This window comes from Osmerus mordax, chromosome 9, assembly GCF_038355195.1.
Source record: "Osmerus mordax isolate fOsmMor3 chromosome 9, fOsmMor3.pri, whole genome shotgun sequence".
Classification (NCBI taxonomy): domain Eukaryota; kingdom Metazoa; phylum Chordata; class Actinopteri; order Osmeriformes; family Osmeridae; genus Osmerus; species Osmerus mordax.
In genome coordinates, this window is record NC_090058.1 from 439,806 (window position 1) to 464,231 (window position 24,426).

At 51.0% G+C, this 24,426-nt stretch overlaps 2 protein-coding genes across 6 annotated transcripts; one reads left to right on the forward strand and one right to left on the reverse strand.

The window, feature by feature from the left end:
• Positions 1-1,046: 1,046 nt before the first annotated feature.
• LOC136949536 (KATNB1-like protein 1) lies at positions 1,047-24,212 on the forward strand. 3 transcript variants are annotated; one of them, XM_067243856.1, is made up of 11 exons: positions 1,047-1,155; positions 21,259-21,391; positions 21,484-21,515; positions 21,647-21,899; positions 22,002-22,117; positions 22,194-22,244; positions 23,194-23,283; positions 23,365-23,469; positions 23,571-23,649; positions 23,722-23,763; positions 23,838-24,212. In XM_067243856.1, the coding sequence occupies exons 2-11, from the start codon at positions 21,275-21,277 to the stop codon at positions 23,877-23,879; spliced, it is 927 nt and encodes a 308-aa protein (XP_067099957.1). In that variant the 5' UTR covers positions 1,047-1,155; positions 21,259-21,274; the 3' UTR covers positions 23,880-24,212. The 3 variants fall into 3 exon arrangements, with proteins under 3 accessions (XP_067099957.1, XP_067099954.1, XP_067099955.1); XM_067243853.1 differs by lacking the exon at positions 1,047-1,155 and adding an exon at positions 19,525-19,611; XM_067243854.1 differs by lacking the exon at positions 1,047-1,155 and adding an exon at positions 19,940-20,092.
• Positions 6,302-20,007, reverse strand: acp7 (acid phosphatase 7, tartrate resistant (putative)). 3 transcript variants are annotated; one of them, XM_067243852.1, is made up of 14 exons: positions 19,990-20,007; positions 18,714-18,826; positions 18,052-18,252; positions 17,758-17,940; positions 17,601-17,626; positions 15,262-15,359; positions 11,595-11,657; positions 10,305-10,419; positions 10,027-10,140; positions 8,903-8,969; positions 8,351-8,418; positions 8,088-8,159; positions 7,371-7,508; positions 6,302-6,994 (listed from the first exon to the last, which is right to left on the reverse strand). In XM_067243852.1, exons 2-14 carry the CDS (start codon positions 18,817-18,819, stop codon positions 6,929-6,931), a joined length of 1,317 nt encoding a protein of 438 aa, XP_067099953.1. In that variant the 5' UTR covers positions 18,820-18,826; positions 19,990-20,007; the 3' UTR covers positions 6,302-6,928. The 3 variants fall into 3 exon arrangements, with proteins under 3 accessions (XP_067099953.1, XP_067099952.1, XP_067099951.1); XM_067243851.1 differs by having other exon boundaries at positions 18,714-18,832; positions 19,990-20,002; XM_067243850.1 differs by lacking the exon at positions 19,990-20,007 and adding an exon at positions 19,737-19,782 and having other exon boundaries at positions 18,714-18,832.
• Positions 24,213-24,426: the final 214 nt, after the last annotated feature.

Consider the following 24,426-nt stretch of genomic DNA (forward strand, 5'->3'; position numbering starts at 1 on the left):
CCCTCTCCTCCTCATATCCTCAACCCTCACCCGGCTCCCCTCTCCTCCCCCCCTCTCTTCCTCCTCTCCTCCTCCTCCTCCTCCTCTCTTCCTTCTCCTCTCCTCCTCCCTCTCTCCTCCTCCCCCCCTCTCCTCCTCCTCCTCCTCCTCTCCTCTACCCGCACCCTGCTCCCCTCTCCTCCTCTCTTCCTCCTCTTCTCCTCTCCTCAACCATTACCCCCCTCAGCTCCTCTCCTCAGAGCTCTGGACCACTACAGCCTCCCCAGGTTGCTGTCAGCATGGCCAGTTAGGTTCTCAGTCTGCGGCCCTTCACTCAGCCTCTGGCCACTACTGCTTCCTGCTAGAAGAAGATTGGTTCCAATCTGCCTGCTTCAGCTCAAATCAATCATCAGATGAAAGTGCTTAGTGTGAAAGTACAGTAATTCAGCAGTGTTGATGTAGGTTTCACTCCCTCATGAAGGAGCTGTCCAGAAACGTGTTTCTCTTATCGTGAAACTGCATATTTAAAAATTAAACTTGAAAGAGAACTCTTGTATCTATGTCATTTTCATATTTATATATGTAGCATTTCTGTAGCAGGTGTAGGCCATAGCTGCAGAACAAAGCTGGTTCCTACTTCTGTGTTCGTAATGTCACGTCCGGGTGTGCCAAGACGTGCTTAACAGTTACAGTTGGAAGTTGGAAAGAGTTGGAAGAACTCATCAAATTTAGCTGGAAATCACCACAAAATTATGTATTTGAGATTGATAATCATCTGTCCCAAGTGACTCAACACTGAAGAATCTTCAATGAACAACAATCAAAACGTTTGAAAATACTTGATAGCTTTGTCAAAGTAATCTGGCCAGGCCCTGCTTAGACAGCCAGGGCTAATGTAAGCAACCTGGTCTAGACATCAAGACATATCTTACGAGACCTGTCTGTTTTGGTCTGGCTAGACAGGCCCTGGTCATGTCACAGGACCTAAGACCCACATGCTCTAATGACAAATACTCCTGTTGTTGTCGGGCACATTCTTCAAATACCTTCATCCAGACGCCCGACATCTGTGTTCCTGTGGTTGAGAGGACGATCCTGGTCCACTGGAGATCCACGTCACTCCTTCCTGTGGATCCAAAAACCTCCCCAAACATCTCCACCACCTTGGTCAAGAAGGTGATGCGGTTACACACACAAAAATGCACCGACATTTAAATGATAATTACCTTCACAGCCTCTTCCTAGTATGTAAAAGTTGGAGCAACTTCCACAAGCCCCTGCTTCTCTTGCCTGTCTGTTAGCATGAGTCTGTTAACTTGGGTCTGTTAGCCTGGGTCTGTTAGCCTGGGTCTGTTAGCCTGGGTCTGGGCCTAGGGTTAGGGTTAGGGTTCATCTGACAACCCATCCCTGTCACCCACAGACTGTCAGAAAGTGGCAAGTTTGCTGTTCTGACGACCTGAGGAGAAGGATGAGGGTTTGAAGAGTGTTTGCTTTCCTCTTGGACAGCTTTGACATCCCAGAGTTATCTTGGGAGTTACCTGGCATAGCTTTCAAATTTTCCCAGAGTTATCTTGGGAGTTTTTCCTAGTCTTCTTTGGGGGTTTTAGGTCGGTTATTTGCAGTTCTGTGGGCGTCTGTGAACCCCTCTGAAACATTGCTTGAGAAGACAAAACTAATTGAATTTGATTCTGAGAATCAGCATGAGGATTATAAACATGTCAAACAGAGATGTAATTGAACACCCGTCAACAAGGCCTCACCCATTAAGAATGAAGTGTTGAAACCTCCCTCAAGCCTGGTGTCATTTTAGTCTCTGTCAACACTCTCACGGCTCTGGAGCCCCTGGTGGGCTCCGCTGGGTCCGTAAAGACAGGCAAGATGTGTCAGAAAGTAGGTACGAGGAGGGCTTTGCTGTAGAGCTTCCAGCACCAAAGGCCTTGTGGTTGTGACAACTCTAACGTTTCCTGTTTTGAGGAGCGGTGAGCGTCTAGTCCAGGTTTCAGACACTCTCCCTGGGGCATGGCTGGTTCCTCAGGGCTCGCTTTGTGGTTTGTTCTCTTACAGTACTCTAGTCACAAACACTTTATCGGGTCATTCCTATCTAAATGGCTTTCAAATATGAGACTCATGAAGGGGGATGGTGTGACCCTCTCTGTCCCAGCCTGGCAGAGTAGATCTCCTCTGGTCTGCCTGTCGTGCTCAGATCTGTGGTAGAGATGGAGGTTTCCTATCAGCCTCTACAACACTGGACCATTCACCCTCACACAGTCCTGAACTCGACAGTAACCTAGGTGGTAGTAGTAACCTGACGCGGATCACATCCTCATCATCCTGGACATGTTTTCCCTCCTGGAGTGTTAACCCTGAGGCCTGAGGTGCAGGGAGGGACAGCAGTTAGCTGCTTGTAGCCCCAGGAGACACATACTTTTTGCCACAGAACAGAACTGGGACATCTGGCTTCAGATGTAACAGGACTGGGACATCAAGCTTCAGATATATGAAGGCACAAATGGATAAACTAGCCTCTAGAACATGCATGTGGCTGTTTATGCCGTTTCAAGTATCAAAATAATTTGGGCCATTTCAAGAACATTGTCGGGTAAAACAGGGGAGTTGATAGGGTGTGGACGATCATAAAGTAAATATCTGTGAAGGCAAACTTTATAGGTTATAAAATCTCAGAAAAAGTTAGAAGAATGTCGCTTTCTTTTACAATAAATTTACTTTGCAACATTAAGTCCATGGTGGGCATAACAATGTGGACATTGTCCTGCAGCAGCATTCTGGATCCAGGAGCCAGCTTGGCCAGGCAGTTTGTCTGAGCCAGGTCACTTATTTCTGCAGGCATTACAGAGCCCTGAGAGAAGCTGCAGAATGAATAGAGCAGTTATGTCCTGGCCAGGAGTCTCTCTTAGGACTCTGAAGCACTGTTACATTCATGTGCTGTTAATCATAATTACAGTATTACTGCATTATTTGGCATTATTTAGCGTTTACTTCCAAATGGGAGCAAGTAAACTTGGTAATCACTGATTATGTGTTTGCTCTTAATGCATTGACTTGTTTACTCTCCTCTTTACAATCCACTAAACATTCATCAACTGCTCCTCTTGTAGAAGAGATGTTTCTCAGCATGACACACACACTCGTGCACGCTGTGTCCACCGTACAGACCTGTTCTGTTCATTTTTGGGGAAAATATGCCAACAGTGCTCCATGCAGGAATCAATCCCGGAACCTTTTTTCTGTGATGTGATGGTGCAAGGCCCGGTGTCGACCTCCTGCACCCCAGCAGAGGCAGAGACCATCTCAAATAACTCAGCTCTGTTTTGGACTGTTACTAGAAATGATTGTCCATCCACAATTAAATCTAATCCAATTTTTACAGGAACTGTCACAAAGGGCTCCATAGTTAACTACAGTACGAGCCTCCAGCTCGTCTAAAGGGCTGTACTGGGGGCAGGCACTTCCTGTTATCCTATTAACCTGCCTGTGGCAAATGATAATGGGGCTCCTCTAATGGTTCTTGTTGCGCTTGGGTTCAATTTGATTGTCCAACAACTAAAGTAATGTTTAGACCAGGATGGGGGGATGATTGCATGTGCTTTGATAGTCAAAGCTCCTGTCTATGTTGGAGCTGCACTGTCATGTCTCTGTGGACTGAACTGTGTGGAAACAACCGTCTGTGAAGGATCTTCACTATAATTGCAAAGTTGGAAACAACTTCCGATTTTGCCTTTCTCACAACACGCAGAGAGGTTAAAGGTCAGGCTTTCTACATGCAGCTTGATTTAATAGAAAGCAGCATGCATGGGCCCTAGACAATCTTCTTCCTTCTCTCAACTCACTGACATCCACACACACACTCACACACATCCACAAACACACACTCACACACACATCCACACACACATGACCGTGCGTACCTCACACAACCTCTAGGATAATAAACTGTTTTCATTAAAACCGCCTCGCTTTGCAATCCTCTCACCGTCTCTTCCCAGTGAAGAAATGTGTTTAGTATTTGAACACGCGTCGCGCGGTGCTCGCAGCTTGTCCTCTCTTCGTTCCGCCAGCAGACAAGTCCGTTTCAGATTTAGCACGGAGGTCGACGTTTCAAAGCGTTCGTGCTTAGATGTTCCAGGATCCTGCGAGTCAGTGGGATTCTTATTAAGAGGAGAGAATGTCGGAGATGTGCCGCGCATACCAGGCCGTTGCTTTGTAGTGGGCTGAGGAGAAAGATAGTTCCAGAACAGTGGCCATGCGGTCTGTCGAAGTGATGCATAGTGGGCCTCTGGACTGAAGAAGTCACCCAGAAGAACAACACCAAAAAGCTTGAAGTCATTAAACTCACATCCCAGTCTCAACACATGGACAGGGGATCACCCTGGATAAACCCCTCTCTCCGCTCTCTGAAGAGGCCTGAGGCTGCTCTCTGAAGAGGCCTGAAGAGGCCTGGTCTGATTGTTTTCAGTAGTGGGGAAGACATTTGCTTCTCAGTCTTCTCATGTGGTGTATCTGGTTCCATCCCTCCTGTTGGAGTGTGAACCCCTCTAGGACAGACGAAACGTTAGGCTAAAGATGTCTCAAGTCAAGACCCCAGTGACAATCCAAGTCCTGGTGAGAGATGAGGATCCAGCCCCCAGGCCTGTGCAGGGTCCGTGGACAGGCCTGACAACAGAGGCCGCTGTCCCTCACTATCATGTTAACGCTGAGTCAGTCCTGTTCCTGCAGCCCAGCACTACGAGGGATAACAAGTCACAATCTGGTTGGTTTATTTGAGCCTAACCAAACAGCAAGGAGATCCTTTTCACTTCCTGTGCCTCATTGGCGAGTATCTTAGTGGGCCAGCATCCCGTCCACCTCTCTCACGCTACGACACCATGCTGGCTGGGAGGGGCCAGAAGGGCTCAGGCTGAACCCTGGTGTTAAACTGCTTCTGCTGAGGTGGAAATGGATAGAGACACATGTACAACATATTTTAACAGACAGATTATACAAAGTACATAAAAACAGGTTGGCGATGTTAATGGCTCCCGTCTTCTCACCAAAGCTATTTCCATCCTTGGTTTTCACAATGTCCTGTTTAGTGAGGCATAACAAGGTATTGTTTGTTGAAAATACAGGGCCCCATAAAAAAAAAGGAAGACTGATTTCTGTCAACAAAGACCTTTGACCTCAAGGCCGCAAACCTGCTGTGTCCCACCCGTCAGCGGTAATAAGGACATTGTATTTCAGAAACAGGCGTGCGATGTGAACTGACATGTTATTTTCTCTCTGCCCTTTTTTTTCCTGGATTGCGATCAATCTTTTTCTCTTTTGCTTGCTGAAAGTCACATGAAGTCAGCGACAAAGACACGTGTACAACACGTGACACTTATTAACTGCACAGAAAGTCACCTCCCCTCTCTTTAAAGAAGAGATATTATACTGTTCTCTGATGTGTTGTATATTACAGCTGGATGATTGACTGTGAAAACAGTCACGCTTTGTAGGATTTATTAATGTGGTCACTAATCACAGTATACAAATACAAGCCCAGAGTTAGACTGGCTGGTCTGGGGTTACTGGAGCCCAGAGTTAGACTGGCTGGTCTGGGGTTACTGGAGCCCAGTAGGCTAAGTTAGACTGGCTGGTCTGGGGTTACTGGAGCCCAGTAGGCTAAGTTAGGCTGAGTTCTCTGGCTGTGAAGCATTACTTCTACAGGAACACGCTGGCAGCAGAACTGGTCTTGCATCATTTCAGTCCGCTGCCGCCTCTGACTGGAATGCTCTGCAAAAACATCTCAAACTGGACACATTCATTTCCATCCCTGCCTTCAAAGAAACCATTTCACGCATCCTCACTGAACCCTGTTAATGCTTTCTCACCTTTCAACCCCTCCCCTCAGTATCTTGTTATCTATTCATCCCCATGGTTTGTCTTTTGTCTGTTGCCAACTGCCTAGTTTGTCCTCCTGTTTTACTAATGTTGCCTGCTTTGTTTTCTCCCCTGCCTGTATCCTTTGTTCATACCTGCCAGTGTCAGTCTGTGTCTTGCTTGTGGTTGTTGTAAATAATCTCTGTGTCTTGCTTTGTGCTTTTAACATTTTTCACCCCCCTGACCCCATATGTTACAATACCCTGCTTTGTTTAACCTGCTTGTTTTTTGGAGTTGTTTTTTTAGCTTGTTTTTTTTCTGTATGTCTGTACTGCTGTGGTTGTGTGACGTTGTGCTTTTTAACCAGATTTCCCCCCCCCCTTCCCCTCTCCCTCAAAAAGCTTGTGCTTTTTGCCAGGCCATCACTGTAAATAAGAATTTGTTCTTAATGATCTTTGCCTGGTTAAATAAAGGTAAAAAAGCAGCAGCAGAATTTATTGAGGCTCATTACAAATACAGCTACAGATTTGAGGTGCACTATTTATAACACAGCATTCACAGACAGCAGAGCTGTAGTGCCATTAACATTCCTATTCCTATTTACTGGATTATAAAAAGTCTGTTGGTCCTGTTCTGACACACATGAAAGAAGACATAGAAAAACATTAAAACAGAGGTTCCTGATCAGGTTAAAGTCTGTTGGCATACAGCTTTTTAAGGTTCATGGAATTGTGATAGCATTGTTGGAGAAGATAGAGAGGTCTTCAGATTTCCAACTGGGTCCAACTGATTCATCCATTCCATCATGATTTGGGGAATTACAAATTTCCTGTTTCCTAAAGTACAGCAAACAATGTGAATGTAAGCAGTTTCCTCTGACCTCTCCTCCACAATAATAAACATATGGACCTTATTACAAAAGAGCTCTGGGTGAACATCAACCACAGTGTATAATAAGCTTTTATATTCTTGGGGAATCACAGTCTCCTGATTGCTCTAATAGGAGTTAAAGTGCAGTGTTCAACAGCATGATTGGGTTATTAAAAGTGCGTTTCCGGAGTGGAGGCGTTGGGTTGGGCTGGAGAGCGATTCAGAACCAGGCTGAGGAGCCATGCTTGTCCTTCACCACCCAGATGCTGTCGATCACCTGGCCATGCTGGAACACATGAACAGCATGGTCAGGGAGGAAGCAGCTGTTTCTGCAGTGTGTGCAGTATCTGTGTGTGTGTGTGCAGTATCTGTGTGTGTGTGCGTGTGCAGTATCTGTGTGTGTGTGTGTGTGCAGTATCTGTGTGTGTGTGTGTGTGTGTGTGTGTGTGCAGTATCTGTGTGTGTGTGTGTGCAGTGTCTGTGTGTGTGTGTGTGTGCAGTATCTGTGTGTGTGTAGTATCTGTGTGTGTGTGTGTGTGCAGTATCTGTGTGTGTGTGTGTGTGTGCAGTATCTGTGTGTGTGTGTGTGTGCAGTATCTGTGTGCGTGTGCAGAGTATGCGTGTGCTTGTAGTGTGTGTGTGCGCAGTGTATGTCCTCTTACCTGGTCGTCCGACACTTGCTCCAGGTACAGGTGTGTGTTGTTGACCACCTGCATGCGGGTGTAACCGTAGTCCGTGCTGCGCAAGGCGCTCCAGTCTTTAGGGTTGGGGTTGAACTGGTCGTGCTTCTCTCTGCAGCCCTGGAGACCAAAGAGTCCACCACCATCAGTCCCCACCCCTCCTCTCTGGAGAGACCAGAGGGTTCAACACCCCTCTTCCCTGGAGAGACCAGAGGTTTCAACACCCCTCCTCTCTGGAGAGACCAGAGGGTTCAACACCCCTCCTCTCTGGAGAGACCAGAGGGTTCAACACCCCTCCTCCCTGGAGAGACCAGAGGGTTCAACACCCCTCCTCTCTGGAGAGACAAGAGGGTTCAACACCTCTCCTCCCTGGAGAGACCAGAGGGTTCAACACCCCTCCTCTCTGGGTCTCCTCTCTGTCTGCAGGGTGGGGAGCCTGGTTCTTCATGAGATCCTGCAGGCCGGGTGATGTGAGGAAGGCACGACTGAAGCTGTGGTGCTGACCCTGTCTGCTGTGTGTGTGTCTGTGTGTGTGTCTGTGTGTGTGCGTGTCTGTGTGTCTGTGTGTGTGTCACTGGACAGGTCATCAGCATGTTTACATTCTCATACAGGGATTGTCCAGGGGATGATGGCTCATAGTATTGGTATGTGGATGATGGACGTGAGAAAAGTCTGCATTTGGTGCTGCGGTAAACTTACAGCAGAGCCTGTGATGATGTGGACAGGAGCCTTGGGGTTCACATACGGCTGATCAGAGCTCCCGTTCAGTACCTGGGGAGAGAGAGAGGGAGGGAGATAGGGAGAGAAAAAATATTACTAATTCCAAAATCTTTCTATGTTCAACATGGAGTGGTGATAGGACAGGAGGAGAGAGGAGGAGAGATAGAGAGGAGAGAGGAGGGAGGAGAGACGAAGAGAAGAGAGGAGAAGAGGAGAGAGGAGGAGAGAGCCCTGGAGCTGACCTTGTCACCGTAGACGGGCCATAGCCTCTCGTACGTGTGCTCATGGGCCCACAGTTCCACGTCCACTCCTGCAACACAGGCACCTCCGAGGTCATCACCCCTACCTGCACATGCCTCATGCTACAGACATCTGACATGCGGCTATACTGAAGTTATACTGAAGTTATACTGAAGTTATACTGAGAACAGAAGTCCTAGTTTGGGTCTCTTTCAGGCCAGAGGTGAAGCTGGATGGATGACACTTGGCTCTCTCATCCTCTGCCCACCAACAGATTTTCCACTAATTTCTGAACACTTTAGATAATCACTCCCCAAGCTGCTCCCTACTCCAGAAGTACTCCGACAGCAACAAACAACTTGGAGAAATGGGATACATGAAAACATTTGGATAAGGGCTGTTGGGATGCCGGCCAAGCCAGACGTCTGCTGTTGTAATAAAGGATGTGTTTGGTTTTCTCTGCGTGTGCTAAGACGTTGGTATGTGAGATCTTTAAGTGTGACAGCAATGAGTGTTTGGGGCTGGTGTTTGAGGTCATCAAACTGGACCAGTACCGTGCAGGTAGAATAGATCCTCCAGACCAGGGGCCGGTGGGCTGATGTCCTTTCGCCCCTGTCTGACCTGGGAGAGGAGAGAGAGATGAGGGAGGGAGACAGAGGGAGAGAGAAAAGAGAAGGAGAGGGAGAGAGGGAGAGAGATGAAAGATAAAGATGTGGGAGGGAGTTAGGGAGAGAGAGGAAGAGGGAGAGAGAGGGAGAGAGTGCATGCACTGGAATTAAAGGTCTGACCCTTCTTTGAGGGTCTAAAAACATCTTGAACCTTCTTAAAGCATCTTGTCAAACACTCCCTGTCCCCACCCCTGTCCCCCCCAGACACCAGGTCTGACAGCAGTCTCCATGGAGACTGCTGTCATGCAGCTGACCATGCTGTCCCGTGTGTTCCTGAAAGCCTCAAGCTGTCGGCCATCACTGAGGCAGGCCACGCAGGGGAGAACTAACTCTGCTCAAGTCATTACGTAACACAGCCAAGGCTTGCTTTGTACAGCTGCAATGTCCTAACGATACCTGGCCAGATACGATTCCAGGATGATTTACACCATATGTGATTTAGGGCCCCGTTATGTATGTACAGACAGTACATATATAAAGGAAATGTTATACTATGTAGATTCTTATTTCTGTGATTTTGTTGTTGTTAAAGGTTTCCCATCAGGGACAGTTTTTAGCAGGATTTGGTTGGAATTTACAAACATATGGACAAACAGTGTGTGTGTGTGTGTGTGTGTGTGGGAGGGGGGGGCTGAGTGGCTGGAGACAGGGTGAGACTGCTCTACCTCCTGGCTGAGTGGCTGGAGACAGGGTGAGACTGCTCTACCTCCTGGCTGAGTGGCTGGAGACAGGGTGAGACTGCTCTACCTCCTGGCTGAGTGGCTGGAGACAGGGTGAGACTGCTCTACCTCCTGGCTGGTAACATGTCTGTCCCTGTCTCCCTGGCAGCACTGTGGTGGTCTGCAGCCTGCAGGAGCTCTGGCCTCCTGCACCGTGGCTGACCAACACACTCCCACACACACACACACACACACACACACACACACACACGCGGGGCTGCTCTGGGCAGGGGGGCTGCTCTGGGCAGTGGGGCTGCTCTGGGCAGGGGGGCTGCTCTGGGCAGTACGTACAAAGCTGTCAAACTTGGTGCAGTCATCCTGGTCGTCGTCAGAGCAGTACATGGGTCTGTGTCCCATCGTGATGATCCAGGGACGAGCCGCGCGGTTCTCTGGCTTGTTAGCTTCCTGAGGAGACAAAACAACAAGAATGAAGTCTGTGTGTGTGTGTGTGAGTGAGAGACTATAATGAAAGTGAGTGAGTGAGTGAGTGAGTGAATGTGTGAGTGTGTGAGTGAGTGAGTGAGTGAGTGAGTGAGTGAGTGAGAGAGTGAGTAAGTGAGTGAAGGAACCTCAAGGTCCATCTTCAGCCAGGCGTACTGCCTGAAGATGAGCTCCTGGCCGTAGGAGAGGTAGAAGTACACCTCTGTAGAGAGGGAGATGATGTGGGCTGGTCCTATGTTCCAGCTGCAGACATACAACATTACAAAGATCAACCTTCTCGACTAGAGAGGAGACTAACCTCTGGGTGGAAGCAGAGGTTCATCCTACCTTGTGTGACATCATTTCCAGTCAGACTGCCCTGAAACTGCCAGTTGTACTAAACCTCAGCAGGTATTGGCATAGAAAACTGTTATTTGATGCTGTGCCCAGCTTAATTATGTCATTCTGTTGCTCCGCAATAATCTCTGTTTGTTAGCAACTGATCTCACAAACATTGACTAACATGACTGCATGATAGCTTGTTTACTGGGGTCAGTGTGTGTGATTGCGGCTCTGAACGCTGAGCTCCCAGGACCAGACCAGAGAAGTACCAGGACCAGGACCAGACCAGGACCAAGACCGGTGTCTGCACGTGGCACTCCTTCCCTGTGGCTGGCCTGTACAGTTTCTACAGTGGTGTGTCCCCACCCTCCCCCAGAGGAGGGTATCCCCTCCATGTCTCCTTGTGTGGAGGTAACAGCCCTCTCCCCCAGCACGTGCTGAGGGTCTTGGCCCAGCATCCTGTCTCTCTCCTGGGCTGAGAGCCGGCCTTCCTCCCCACTGCAGGGCTGTGGTCTGTGGAGGTATCCTCTTACTGCCTCAGCCAACGGCCATAACGGTGTGTTATGTCAGCCTCTTGTCAGATGTGTAGCTCCTTTGTGCAGCTCTCTCAGAGCAGAGCTCTCTCTGCGGTGCAGCTCTCTCAGAGCAGAGCTCTCTCTGCGGTGCAGCTCCCTCAGAGCAGAGCTCTCTCTGCGGTGCAGCTCCCTCAGAGCAGAGCTCTCTCTGCGGTGCAGCTCCCTCAGAGCAGAGCTCTCTCTGCGGTGCAGCTCTCTCAGAGCAGAGCTCTCTCTGCGGTGCAGCTCTCTCAGGGCAGAGCTCTAAGCGGTGGCCAGTTCTCCTGCAGAGGCTCTCAGCTCATTACCGGCTAGCGTACAGTAGGAGGAACTAGACATCTGCACGTGACCCTGGCACAAGAACTCTCCTCCACAACACCCTCTCTTTCCTCTCGCTGCTTATTACAAACACCTGGAGTTAAGGAGGGTTTTCCTTGAAATCTGATATGTGGCTGTGTCACATGGTTACAGCAGGTGTGTGTGTAGCGTGAGGCTGCTAAGTAACTAAACGCTGTCTTGTGAGAGACGTTGTGTTTGTCCTACCTGTACCACAGACTCTCTGTCTGGCCGGGCATGCTGAATCGATTCCTGTAGTTTGAGAAGTTGCTGTAACAAGAAGCAGGAAAAGGCCTGTTAGACGGAACCATCGTCCTCCACTCAGCGACACTTTCATCAAAGCAACATACAGCGAGGGATTTGAACCTGCGACCTCATGACCTGCGACCCCATGATCTGCAGCCAATACTCTGACCACCAAGCTACATACATCCTCATGCAATCTGCATGCCTTGAATATCTTAGCGACACACTTATCACCACAGACCGTGTCTCTATCATTTTGTGGTCCGCTTGCCAGTGCTCGTAAACAAACCTAATCTTAGACTACACAATAGAGTACAAAACAACGCACTCATCCAGAAACTTAAGGACCTGCCATTTTGTTTCGAACTGGCTGTCGATGACACCTTTCTAGTCTCTTCTCCCCTGCTTCTCCTATGTGTAGGAGTCCCATCGATCACAGGAGAAGGCTATCAGGCTGTGGTGACAGGAGCTAAGCATGGGTTTGAACCCTGTATGAAGCACAGCTAGCCTTGAGCCACAAGGTAACCTTATCCTGGTGAACTCCTGCAGCCTAACAAGGACCATCTGAAGCCTCCCTAAACACTCTGGCAACCCTCCACCCCACCCTCCCTGCCCCTGCCCCTGCCCCACCCTCACCTCCACCCTCCCTCCCTTACCCAACCCCCCCCCCCCCCCCCCACCACCCCCACCCCCCTCCCTCTCCCACCAACCCTCCACCCCACCCTCCCTCCCTGCCCACCCCCACCACCCTCCCTCCCTCTCCCGCCAACCCTCCACCCCACCCTCCCTCCCTGCCCACCCCCACCACCCTCCCTCCCTCTCCCACCAACCCTCCACCCCACCCACCCTCCCTCCCTGCCCCACCCCCACCTCCACCCTCCCTCCCTGCCCCAACCCACCACCCTCCATCCCCCACCAACCCTCCACAACATCCCACCCTCCCTCCCTGCCCCACCCTCCCTCCTCCCCCACCAACCCTCTTTACTATTCATATATCAACGCCAACACACTGGGCCAAAACCTCAGGACCAGGACACACACAGACAGAGCTGCTTCCCGTAAGACAGAAGGTTCCTGACCAACAAGTGCCCGTCTCTAAATATTTCAGTTGGCCAAACTGGTGTTGATATGCAGCACATAACGAAAATAAGGAAAAGTCTTTCTAGGAAAGCAGTCCCAAACGAATACTGGGACCTGTGCTTTTTCTTTATGGGGTCGGGGATTTAAATTTCCCCCATAAAAGTGGAAGCCAATGTTCCCTCCACTAAGGTGAGAAGGAGGGGTGCGATGGTCCGGCCATCATTCACGCCGAGGGGCGGGGTCGGGAACAGACAGTTTGCCCCAGGGGACCTGGACGGTCATATGACAGGGTCAGTGCAAGGTTAGGGTAACCAGAGAGGGCTGGGGTCAGAGGTCAGAAGTAAAGAGAGGGTTAGTGGTGGATTGTGTGTTTGACAGGGATTAAGCCAATGAGATCTTCTCTGGTGTGTGCTAAGGTCAGGGTTTCATGGTCAAGGTTGTGACAGAAGCTGGCCAATGGGCATTTGGTTTCCAGGTAGTGTCCTAAGTTAGCATATACAGTCCTGCACTTGAAGTCTGATTATTCAGATGAACACAAGCTTGCTACTCTACATCCAGATGCAGCACCTAAATTAGGCTGTGAGCACCCTCTGTTTTTATCAATGAGTTAGCCGATCAACATTTTCAGAGCCCAACACTGTGTTTGTAATAATAAACACAAATGGATATGGTCAGGGCTGGTTTGGAGGTAGCTGATCTCAGACAGCATTCAGGAGCTGCATGTGTTCTTCTGCTCCAGCACCTGCCTGCCAGCAGACCCACATCACAGGTGCACATCCCCATCTTGTGGTTGGGCAGGGAACCAGCAGGGAACCAGCAGGGAACCAGCAGGGAACCAGCAGGTGTGAGGCCCAGTAGGTTCAGGGGGCCTTACAGTCCCAGATTCATACGGCAACAGATGTTTAGGAGGCCCAGGACAGTGGAAACTGAACAGTAGTCATTACTTATTTTTATTTAGAGCTCTAATACAAAGGCTATTCCTAGGTCTAAGGGATGATCTACAGTCAAGTTGTTGCGGAAAACATTACGTTGACTCTGCTGCAAGGAGCTGCTCTGCTGCAAGGAGCTTCTCTGAGCTGTGACCTGACACGCTCCAAAACTTCAGTCCTGTCAGGTGGCCAGGGCCACTCCTAACAGACGCAACAAGAACCCTTAATCCAGCCCCCCAGCCCCCTCCTGGTGCCCTGAGACACACGGGCATGTAAAGAGCTGGTTTTAGATATGGTGAGGTAGACTGTTCCAGGTTATGTCAGGAGGTGGGGCCAAGCTAAACAGACTACTGTTAGCATGCCTCTAATCACGGCCCGCCAGTCACGGCATGGCGTAGTGGGAGATGGGGAATATGAACCCAGCGTTGGTTTGACAGTGGGGTTATATTCATCAATAAAGATACAGTCACTAGTTGTGATCTGCTCCAGAGCCTTCCTCCTCCCCTGATGTGCGACACACAGAAGAAGAGAACCAAGACAAACTAGCAGCACTCCAGAGAGCTGCTAGTTCATCTGGAGGGGGAGCTGAGGGACCATGAGACACTCTGGACGCTCATGTGTGTTCTGGAACATTCACTGGTTTAGATGTTGGTGGTGGGTTCCTGACGCCTCTGAGGGAAACAGCTCCCAGCTGCTCCAGGGCATACTGCAGCTCTCTACAAACCATACTGTTTTCTACAGTGGAAAATCTGTGGTTTCTCTGCTGCAACCGTGCAGATTGTTTTTCCTGAGCTTCCAGTCGTCCTCACGGTACAGCAGCAGGTCATGGATACTGTGCAGTCTGCCCTTCACCACTGAGAAGCACGCTCTGGGTTTCAGCCCAAACCCTAATAATAGCACTCGGCACGCGTGCTCTGTGTGGAATCCACCAAAACATTTGCTAACAGGGAGCAGAAAAGGAGTAATATTTGCTCACTGTTGATGTGAAGTATAAACTATTTATAACACACTATAATTATTATTGATTATTATCATTATCAATCATCGACGTAGCCCTGAATAACAGGTCTTGAGTGTGTGTGCAAGAGAGTAAAAGGAGAGAGGGAGGGGAGAGAGGGAGGTGAGAGAGGGAGGGGAGAGAGGGAGGGGAGAGAGGGAGGTGAGAGAGGGAGGTGAGAGAGGGAGGAGAGAGAGGGAGGTGAGAGAGGGAGGGGAGAGAGGGAGGTGAGAGAGGGAGGGGAGAGAGGGAGTGAGCTGTAGAGCGAAAAGGATGAGCAAACAGACAGGCAGAGAGGCCGACAGACAGGCAGACAGACAGGCAGAAAGAGGCCGACAGACAGGCAGACAGACAGGCAGAGAGAGGCCGACAGACAGGCAGGCAGACAGGCAGAGAGAGGCCGACAGACAGGCAGACAGACAGGCAGAGAGAGGCCGACAGACAGGCAGAGAGAGGCCGACAGACAGGCAGACAGACAGGCAGAGAGAGGCTGACAGACAGGCAGGCAGACAGGCAGAGAGAGGCCGACAGACAGGCAGACAGACAGGCAGAGAGAGGCTGACAGACAGACAGGCAGACAAACAGTAAGGCAGAACAATCAGTGAGTAAAGGTTCCACCTACTATGAGGACTCGTGGTTGCCAGGGCAGGTCATGTAGGGCAGGTAGGCAGCGATGGACTGAATTTGTCTCATAAACTCATCTCCTATCCTGCCATTATCCTGGAACACCAACAGCTGGTCACTACGCAGCACACACTCACACACACATACTATCCCAGGCTAACATATTTATTTTTTAATATAACTATGTCAGCGTAGCTTCTCTTTTGCTGACAGGATCAAAGCTGACTTTTCCTGCATTCACTGATCTAAAGCCAAACTTGGTTATAAGAATCTGGTACATCCATTTTCCAGACAACTTCCGGAATGTGCCATCTGCACGGTGCATACCCAACCAGCCTCATGAAACCAGAACCACTTATTTCTTAAATATTCAAATAGTGCCACTGATGTTAAAAACACTCTGTGGTTAATGGCTGTCCTCTCTATTTACGTTGATTAGCTTTCAGACAGAATCTTTATTTCTGTTTTTCTATTTATAATATCAATGAGTCTAGGGACTGAGGTAGACATTCCAACAGAAATTACATGAATTACAGCGATTAAATTCTGTGGTTGTCTGCTTTGAGCTTGCAGCATTTTTCTTTACTTTAAAGTACAAGTACGAATGGTGCAAGACAGCGATCCTGCTCCCCATTTCAGGGAAAACACATTAGCTAGTCTTGACTGATGTTGATGACAGCTGAACATCCATGTAATGTCATGGTGGCCCCACAGAGCCTGGCGTTTGCTGAGGAGAGGGGGACCTGAGGAGAGGGGGCCTGGGGAGAGGGGGGCCTGGGGAGAGGGGGGCCTGAGGAGAGGGGGCCTGCGGAGAGGGGGGCCTGAGGAGCGGGGGCCTGGGGAGAGGGGGGCCTGGGGAGAGGGGGCCTGGGGAGAGGGGGGCCTGGGGAGCGGGGGCCTGGTGAGAGGGGGGCCTGGGGAGAGGGGGGCCTAGGGAGAGGGGGACCTGAGGAGAGGGGGCCTGGGGAGAGGGGGGCATGGGGAGAGGGGGACCTGAGGAGAGGGGGGCCTAGGGAGAGGGGGACCTGAGGAGAGGGGGGCCTAGGGAGAGGGGGGCCTAGGGAGAGGGGGACCTGAGGAGAGGGGGGCATGGGGAGAGGGGGACCTGAGGAGAGGGGGGCCTAGGGAGAGGGGGGCCTGAGGAGAGGTGGGCCTAGGGAGAGGGGGACCTGAGGAGAGGGGGCCTGGGGAGAGGGGGGCCTGGGGAGAGTGGGCCTGCGGAGAGGGGGGCCTGAGGAGAGGGGGCCTGGGGAGAGGGGGGCCTGAGGAGAGGGGGGCCTAGGGAGAGGGGGGCCTAGGGAGAGGGGGACCTGAGGAGAGGGGGCCTGGGGAGAGGGGGGCCTGGGGAGAGGGGGCCTGCGGAGAGGGGGGCCTGGGGAGAGGGGGGCCTGGGGAGAGTGGGCCTGCGGAGAGGGGTGCCTGAGGAGAGGGGGTCTGGGGAGAGGGGGGCCTGGGGAGAGGGGACCTGGGGAGAGGGGGCCTGCGGAGAGGGGGGCCTGAGGAGAGGGGGCCTGGGGAGAGGGGGGCCTGGGGAGAGGGGGCCTGGGGAGAGGGGGCCTGGGGAGAGGGGGGCCTGGGGAGAGGGGGCCTGGGGAGAGAGGGGCCTTGGGAGAGGGGTCCTGGGGAGAGGGGTCCTGAGGAGAGGGGGCCTGGGGAGAGAGGGGCCTTGGGAGAGGGGTCCTGGGGAGAGGGGGCCTGCGGAGAGGGGGGCCTGAGGAGAGGGGGCCTGGGGAGAGGGGGCCTGGGGAGAGGGGGCCTGGGGAGAGGGGTCCTGGGGAGAGGGGGCCTGGGGAGAGAGGGGCCTTGGGAGAGGGGTCCTGGGGAGAGGGGGCCTGCGGAGAGGGGGGCCTGAGGAGAGGGGGCCTGGGGAGAGGGGGCCTAGGGAGAGGGGGCCTGGGGAGAGGGGGGCCTGGGGAGAGGGGGCCTGGGGAGAGGGGGCCTGGGGAGAGGGGGCCTGGGGAGAGGGGGCCTGGGGAGAGGGGGGCCTGGGGAGAGGGGGCCTGGGGAGAGGGGGGCCTGGGGAGAGGGGGCCTGGGGAGAGGGGTCCTGGGGAGAGGGGGGCCTGGGGAGAGGGGATCTGGGGAGAGGGGGGCCTGGGGAGAGGGGGGCCTGAGGAGAGGGGGCCTCGGGAGAGGGGGCCTGGGGAGAGGGGGGCCTGGGGAGAGGGGGGCCTGGGGAGAGGGGGGCCTGGGGAGAGGGGGCCTGGGGAGAGGGGGCCTGGGGATAGGGGGGCCTGGGGAGAGGGGGGCCTGGGGAGAGGGGGCCTGGGGAGAGGGGGGCCTTGAGAAGGGAATAATTTGGGACAGTGCCATAAAAAGATAAGAGAGAGTATTTTACCTCATCCATATCATATGCAAAGTCCCCTAGAAGACAAAAGAACATAATGTCGATCATGCACAACTATTATAGACACCAACTGATTCACGGTTCTGTAACATCAAGTGTTCCCAGTCTGACATGCATTCCCACTGGGGTCTTGGTTAGGTGGACTCACCTATGTGCAGGATGGCATCATACATGCCTTGCTGGGTCTCCTTCTGGAGACGAGCCAGTGACTGGGGGTTGGCGTTGCCCAGGTCCCCGTACAGGGCCAGCCTCGGGCTGAAGCTGGTGCTGTCGTTCAGGGCTGTGAAAGCAAACCTGTCGCTCCAGCCCAGGTCACTGCCACAGTGGTACACTGCAGCCAGCACAGGGAAGTAGGCACACACACAATGTTAGTTAGGAAACATCACAGAGAAGTCAATGAAGAGTCCATTTCTAGTTGTGTCAGCGCGAGTCACAGACCCACCGTAGGCCGCCGCAGGTTTGAGGTCTGTGAGTGTGACTCTGTGGATGTACATCCTCCTCTTCTCCTCTCCCCCGTCTATGAACAGTGCGGCCTGGCCCTGGGTCCTCATGTGGAGCACGCGCTGCCCCCCCAGCCCATACTCCACCCAGCTCTCCGTCTGGTTGAATGTGGTCCAGGTGACCAGCATACAGCCAGAGGCTCCTGGGGAAAAGGAGCAGTTCCCCAGAAACAGTCTGACTGGACTGCTGACTGCTTCTACTTGTTTAAGATGCTGTGAGACAGTTCTGGTAGAGGTGCTTTTGAACTTTCTTTTAACAAGCTGATTAAAAAAATTGTTATTTTAAATAGGACCTGCATTTAATTTCAGGAGGCCTATTCATGTTTCTGACCTTCATACTCTAGGTATGGTAGATGCAGTTACGACAGCATCTGTACTGTACTGCACTTATCATAGGTGACACATCAGACATGATTTCTTAATATGTCACAACATTTTAGTTATCAGCTTTCCCACATAGAAATGTAGTCGATCTGTAACACAGTGGCTTGTAGCGCCTTGCAAATGTCACATATGATACAGCCTAGCCAGAACCATCAACAAGACATCCTGTTAGTGATGAGAGGTCTGCATGTGAATGCCTCCACCTGAACAGCAGACCTACCTGGGTAGGACAGGTGAACCTGCTCTGGCTGGGTCCACACAGGAGGCACAGCCAGCCCCCACACAGGAGCCCCCAGCAGCACCAGCACCACACACACACGCTCCATCTCAGCTCTGCTCCTGGTCAGGGACACGGATGAGACTATGTCTGGCCAGTATAGTCCCATGACCTGTTCAGCTCTTATCAAAATGTCACATGATATTATTCAAAAATGGAAGTCCCTCCCTGACCATTTTATGAGCTGTCTCTTTTGCTGACTGCAGTATTATAGTAGTACACACACACACACACACCTACACACACACACACACACACACAGTGTTGTCTGATCAAACAGCAGCCACACAAAAGCAGCCTTGTCAGCAGGAACGTCAGTAAAAAACAGCTGATGTTCCTGTTAGACATTATTCATGTGCAATCATGTAGGAGCTACGGGACTGTGCTGTTATCATATTTACAGTCTGTCGCTATGTCTCAAAAAGATCAGCATTGTAAATGTAGTATGGTAGTCATTGCAAGGTTCCTTTTATTATCCATCAACATATTTATATATATTTTTTTTAAAGGTTTCATAAATGATACTTCAGCTAAGGTAAAACTAGACTACGAAGAAGTAAACAGCACGACAGTGAAACTGTTTGGATTTGAATTTGTACTGTACAGTATCATCTGGCCGCTAGAGGGAAATGGGCACTGTAGCCCCAGCGGCGCCGCGCCATGGACAGCTAGGGCGTTATATCTGACCTAACTACATAACTAGCCATCCAATATTTGAAATATTGGATGGCTAGTTATGTAGTTAGTTAAATATTATTTGTGAATAAATGTCAAGTTGATTACCAGAAGGCAATATGTGATTATACCAACTACGTTTCTACAGTCTAATGCAAGTATTGAGGTACATTAGCAATGCATTCATATGTAATGAGCAACGAGCTGTCAATACACAGATCGGTGAAGTTGACTAATTCGTGGGTAAACTAGTCAACAGCATTTAGAAATCTTGTTTCATGCTTCAAGTACCTGAATTGGATCATGCCTGATTACTGCTAGCGCTGTTGTTTAATCCTTTCATTTTGTAAACTGAAGCATAAGTTAGCAAGAAAGACAGCTAGGTTTAGAAACAAAAAATGTTAAGCTAATTTAACTACCGAGAATCTTTTTAGGAGTTTAAATATAGCGTCTATTTTTTTTTGCCAGCCGAGGACTGCAGATGTTAAAGTACTGTATGTATCATGGTTAATGTAGACGACACGATCTTCATAACAAAACTTACCAGCTGCTGCTGCTACACCATAACAACACTCACGTGATGCGCGCATTGTGGGTAAATAAGATCACTTCAGCGCTTGATGTGACAATTCCAGCATTGGACAAAAGTAAGAATAACAGTACAAACAAACGTTTACTTGTCCTTTCATTGGTACATAAACTAAATTGGTTAGGTACATGTGATTACACATACAACCCTAAAACAAACCTAAGCCGGCAAGAGTGTACTTGTACACCTCCACTACTGTTTTCTGTCGTGCTTTGAAAGCACCAGTAGGCCTATGTGTTATTTGTAAAAGTCAGTAGGATAGATAAATAAATAGATATATACTTTATTAATCCCGTGGGGAAATTCAGGTGTCTCTCACAGCTCTCATATTCACATTTGCATACATTATGTACAGACAATACAATACAAACAGACAATACCATAAGTTATGTACAGTGTAGATAAGATGTATATGTATATTGTAGGTGTATAGTGAAAAACAGTGTGAAGTCAATCATATATTAGAGTTTTATGACAGCTGGGACAAAGGACCTCCTAAGACGCTCAGTCCGAGAACGTAGGGTGTTGAGCCGCCCGCTACGGAGGCTGCTGGACTGTCCTGCCAGGACATGCTGGAGGGGGTGATTAACATTGCCCATGATGGCCAAGAGCTTGCCCCGCATCCGTTTCTCCACCACAGTCCCCAGTGAGTCCAGGCTCTGCCCCACCAATGAGCCCGCCTTCCTGACCAGCTTGTCCAGCCGCCCAGTGTCCCTCTTGGACATATTGCCTCCCCAGCAGACTGCAGCATAGAAGAGCACGCTTGCCATTACTGACTGATAGAACATGAGCAGCATCTCCTTGCAGACCCCCCAAGAACTTGTAGGTCTGAACCACAGCGATGTCCTTGCCCTGGATATTAATAGGCTGCAGATGTGGCTTAGTCCTACGGTAGTCAATGACCAACTCCTTGGTCTTGCTGGTGTTAAGGAGAAGGCCGTTCCTCTCGCTCCAGTCGCCGAAGGCTCTCGTCAGGTTCCTGTACTCCCCCTCCTGCTCCTCCCTCACACACGCCACTATAGCCGTGTCATCTGAATATTTCTGGACCTGACAGGAACCAGAGTTGTAGGTGAAGTCCGACGTGTAGAGGATGAACAGGAACGGAGCCAGCACAGTCCCCTGCGGAGCCCCAGTGCTGCTCACAACAATGTCAGAGGCACAGCTCCCCTGTCTGACAAGCATGCGGCCAGGTGCATGTATTAAAAAATATTAATATATTTCCAGGATTTGGCGTCAGGTGATGGCGTCAGAGGAGCAAGCCAGTGAGGAGGGGGAGTACCAGAGTGTTGAGGACAGCCTGCCTCGCGACATGGTTCAGTACAGAGTACGCTACTCTCATGCTAGGAACACAGAGAAGGTATATATTTATGATCTATAAAAATATATAAGTAACACTTATGCCTTTAATTTAAGCTGTACCGTTTTCTGTTATGTTATTGCCACCTTTAGTTTGACTTCAAGGAAGACATCAGCAAAAAGAGGTGAGGTTCATGCCCACACCGTACAGATACAGTATCACCAACTTAATAAGTGTTGACACCAAGTATTACGTTTAGGCGTAATAATATTAACGTATAATATCTGTGTGGCTGAGCTCCTCCCTGTGTCCCAGGTGCCCAGCGGGCCGGCCGGGCGCCTGCAGGCTGAAGAGGGTCGTCTCCTGCAAGAGGAAGACCCACCGCCTGATCGTGGCTCGCAGGAAGCAGGCGGGGCCGGGCCGGGCGGGGGACACGGCTGGCAGGCAGGACCAGTCGGATCCTGAGGAGGACCAGATCTTCCACATGGACCCCTGGGAGCTCTCACACGCCAGTCACCCAGGCAGCCCTGGACAGGAAAGCTCCAGAAACACAGACTACTTCACTGAGGTGACATGGTGATCATCTCTAAATAGTTTTTTTTCTGTCTTGAATGTGGAAGTTTCCAGAAATGTGATGTATGGATCCCGTCACCGTGACGCTGTTTTGTAGATGTCCAGGGATCACAGCGCTATGATTGAAGTGCTTTTCAGCAGGAACCTGCGACTGACTGTAGCGATGACCCTGTGGAGAAGAAATGTTGGAGAATTCCTTACATACCTTGTAAGGTAAAATGTTTCAAATGTCAGACAAGTTCTCTGGATTAGGTCTGATTTGCATCCTAACGATGTGTTCCTCCCACAGAATCCAAGACACTGCTGTGTTTGTTGACTGTCTTCCTATCATCACTGAAAGGTACTGAAGCGTCACACCTGTGTGGGGTCAGGAGCAGGGGTGCAGACCACTGCAGGCCTGTGTGGGGTCAGGAGCAGGGGTGCAGACCACTGCAGGCCTGTGTGGGGTCAGGAGCAGGGGTGCAGACCACCGCAGACCTGTGTGGGGTCAGGAGCAGGGGTGCAGACCACTGCAGGCCTGTGTGGGGTCAGGAGCAGGGGTGCAGACCACTGCAGACCTGTGTGGGGTCAGGAGCAGGGGTGCAGACCACTGCAGGCCTGTGTGGGGTCAGGAGCAGGGGTGCAGACCTCTGCAGGCCTGTGTGGGGTCAGGAGCAGGGGTGCAGACCACTGCAGGCCTGTGTGGGGTCAGGAGCAGGGGTGCAGACCACTGCAGGCCTGTGTGGGGTCAGGAGCAGGGGTGCAGACCACTGCAGGCCTGTGTGGGGTCAGGAGCAGGGGTGCAGACCACCGCAGACCTGTGTGGGGTCAGGAGCAGGGGTGCAGACCACTGCAGGCCTGTGTGGGGTCAGGAGCAGGGGTGCAGACCACTGCAGACCTGTGTGGGGTCAGGAGCAGGGGTGCAGACCACTGCAGGCCTGTGTGGGGTCAAGAGCAGGGGTGCAGACCACTGCAGGCCTGTGTGGGGTCAGGAGCAGGGGTGCAGACCTCTGCAGGCCTGTGTGGGGTCAGGAGCAGGGGTGCAGACCACTGCAGGCCTGTGTGGGGTCAGGAGCAGGGGTGCAGACCACTGCAGGCCTGTGTGGGGTCAGGAGCAGGGGTGCAGACCACTGCAGGCCTGTGTGGGGTCAGGAGCAGGGGTGCAGACCACAGCAGGCCTGTGTGGGGTCAGGAGCAGGGGTGCAGACCACTGCAGGCCTGCTTATTTATGGCCCAGTATGACGACTATTCAGTATTCCTAACAAAACCTGAAATAAACTAGCATTTGTGTTATTTTTTCATCCCTGCAGCATTAAAGAAGAGTCACCTCTCTTTTCTATTGGCTGTTGTGTCGACCTTTTACCACTAGTGAGAACAGCCCTTACCAGTCCTTATGAAGGGTGAGTAAGGTACTGTACCACCTGTTTTGCTTTCAATAGGGCTCATGAGCCCAGCTGGACTAATCCCATGCTATCATTCAGGTATCTGACGGCAGGGTTAAGCTGGCTGGAATCTGTCCTGAAGACAAGGTGGAAGGATCTGGCTGCCTGTGGCTGTAGTGGAACTGGCACCCAATCATCAGATAGGTGTGTTTACTGGGTTGTGAGAGAGATGTGTGTATGTGGGTTGTCTCTGAGAATCTGGCACACCTATGTAGAAACTGAAAGCAGGTCAACGTGTGTTACAGAAATATCCAGATTTTTAAACAGCAAATACTGGACATGTGGACCCAGGAAGCGTGTTGGACCCTGGCCCCCGGGGCTGCCGGGGGCCCCGGGGTCCCTGGGGCCGCTGGGGCCCCCGGGGTCCCTGGGGCCGCTGGGGCCGCTGGGGCCGCTGGGGCCCCCGGGGTCCCTGGGGCCGCTGGGGCTGTGGCAGCGGTAAGAGGCTCACCAGCTGTTCACCAAGATGGCTTGAAACAAGGCGCAGTACTGATTATCTCCTCTCTACCCAGGTTATACACACCTACCTGTCACACCTGTCTCACCTGCCCTGACAGAGAACCAACCACATGCTCACCGGAGGGCTGTACGAGCAGATGTCGTTGCTATTCTTAAATGGAAAACATGTTTTTAGATATACAGTATAAACCTCATCAGATGATGACTGCTCATCAGAATCAAAGAGATTGTTCATTATGTTTAAATTTTACTTGACAGTTGTGCCTTTTTTCTCATTGTGAATATGTATAAATCATGCATACATTAACGATTCTGTGAAAATACAGAAATTGACTTCATAGTATAGCCATTTAGGTTGAAGAACTGTGTGATAGAAAATTACCCAGTTAATCTACTGTAGTGAAAACAAAACATTAAAGTCAGTGATTAAATAAAAGTGATTATTCTGTTTGGTGTTAGTAAAGGGGAAGGAGGTGTGCCGGGCGGTACCTGGTTTGTTAGTCTCATAACCAGCTGGCACAGGGGGCTCCTCTCAGGGTTACCTTCATGGACTGCAAGGGCTTTAGATTGGATGGTTTCCTCAGGACTGGAAATTAAATGGGTGTAACATTTTAATGATCTTTTCTGGATTTCTAACTCTCA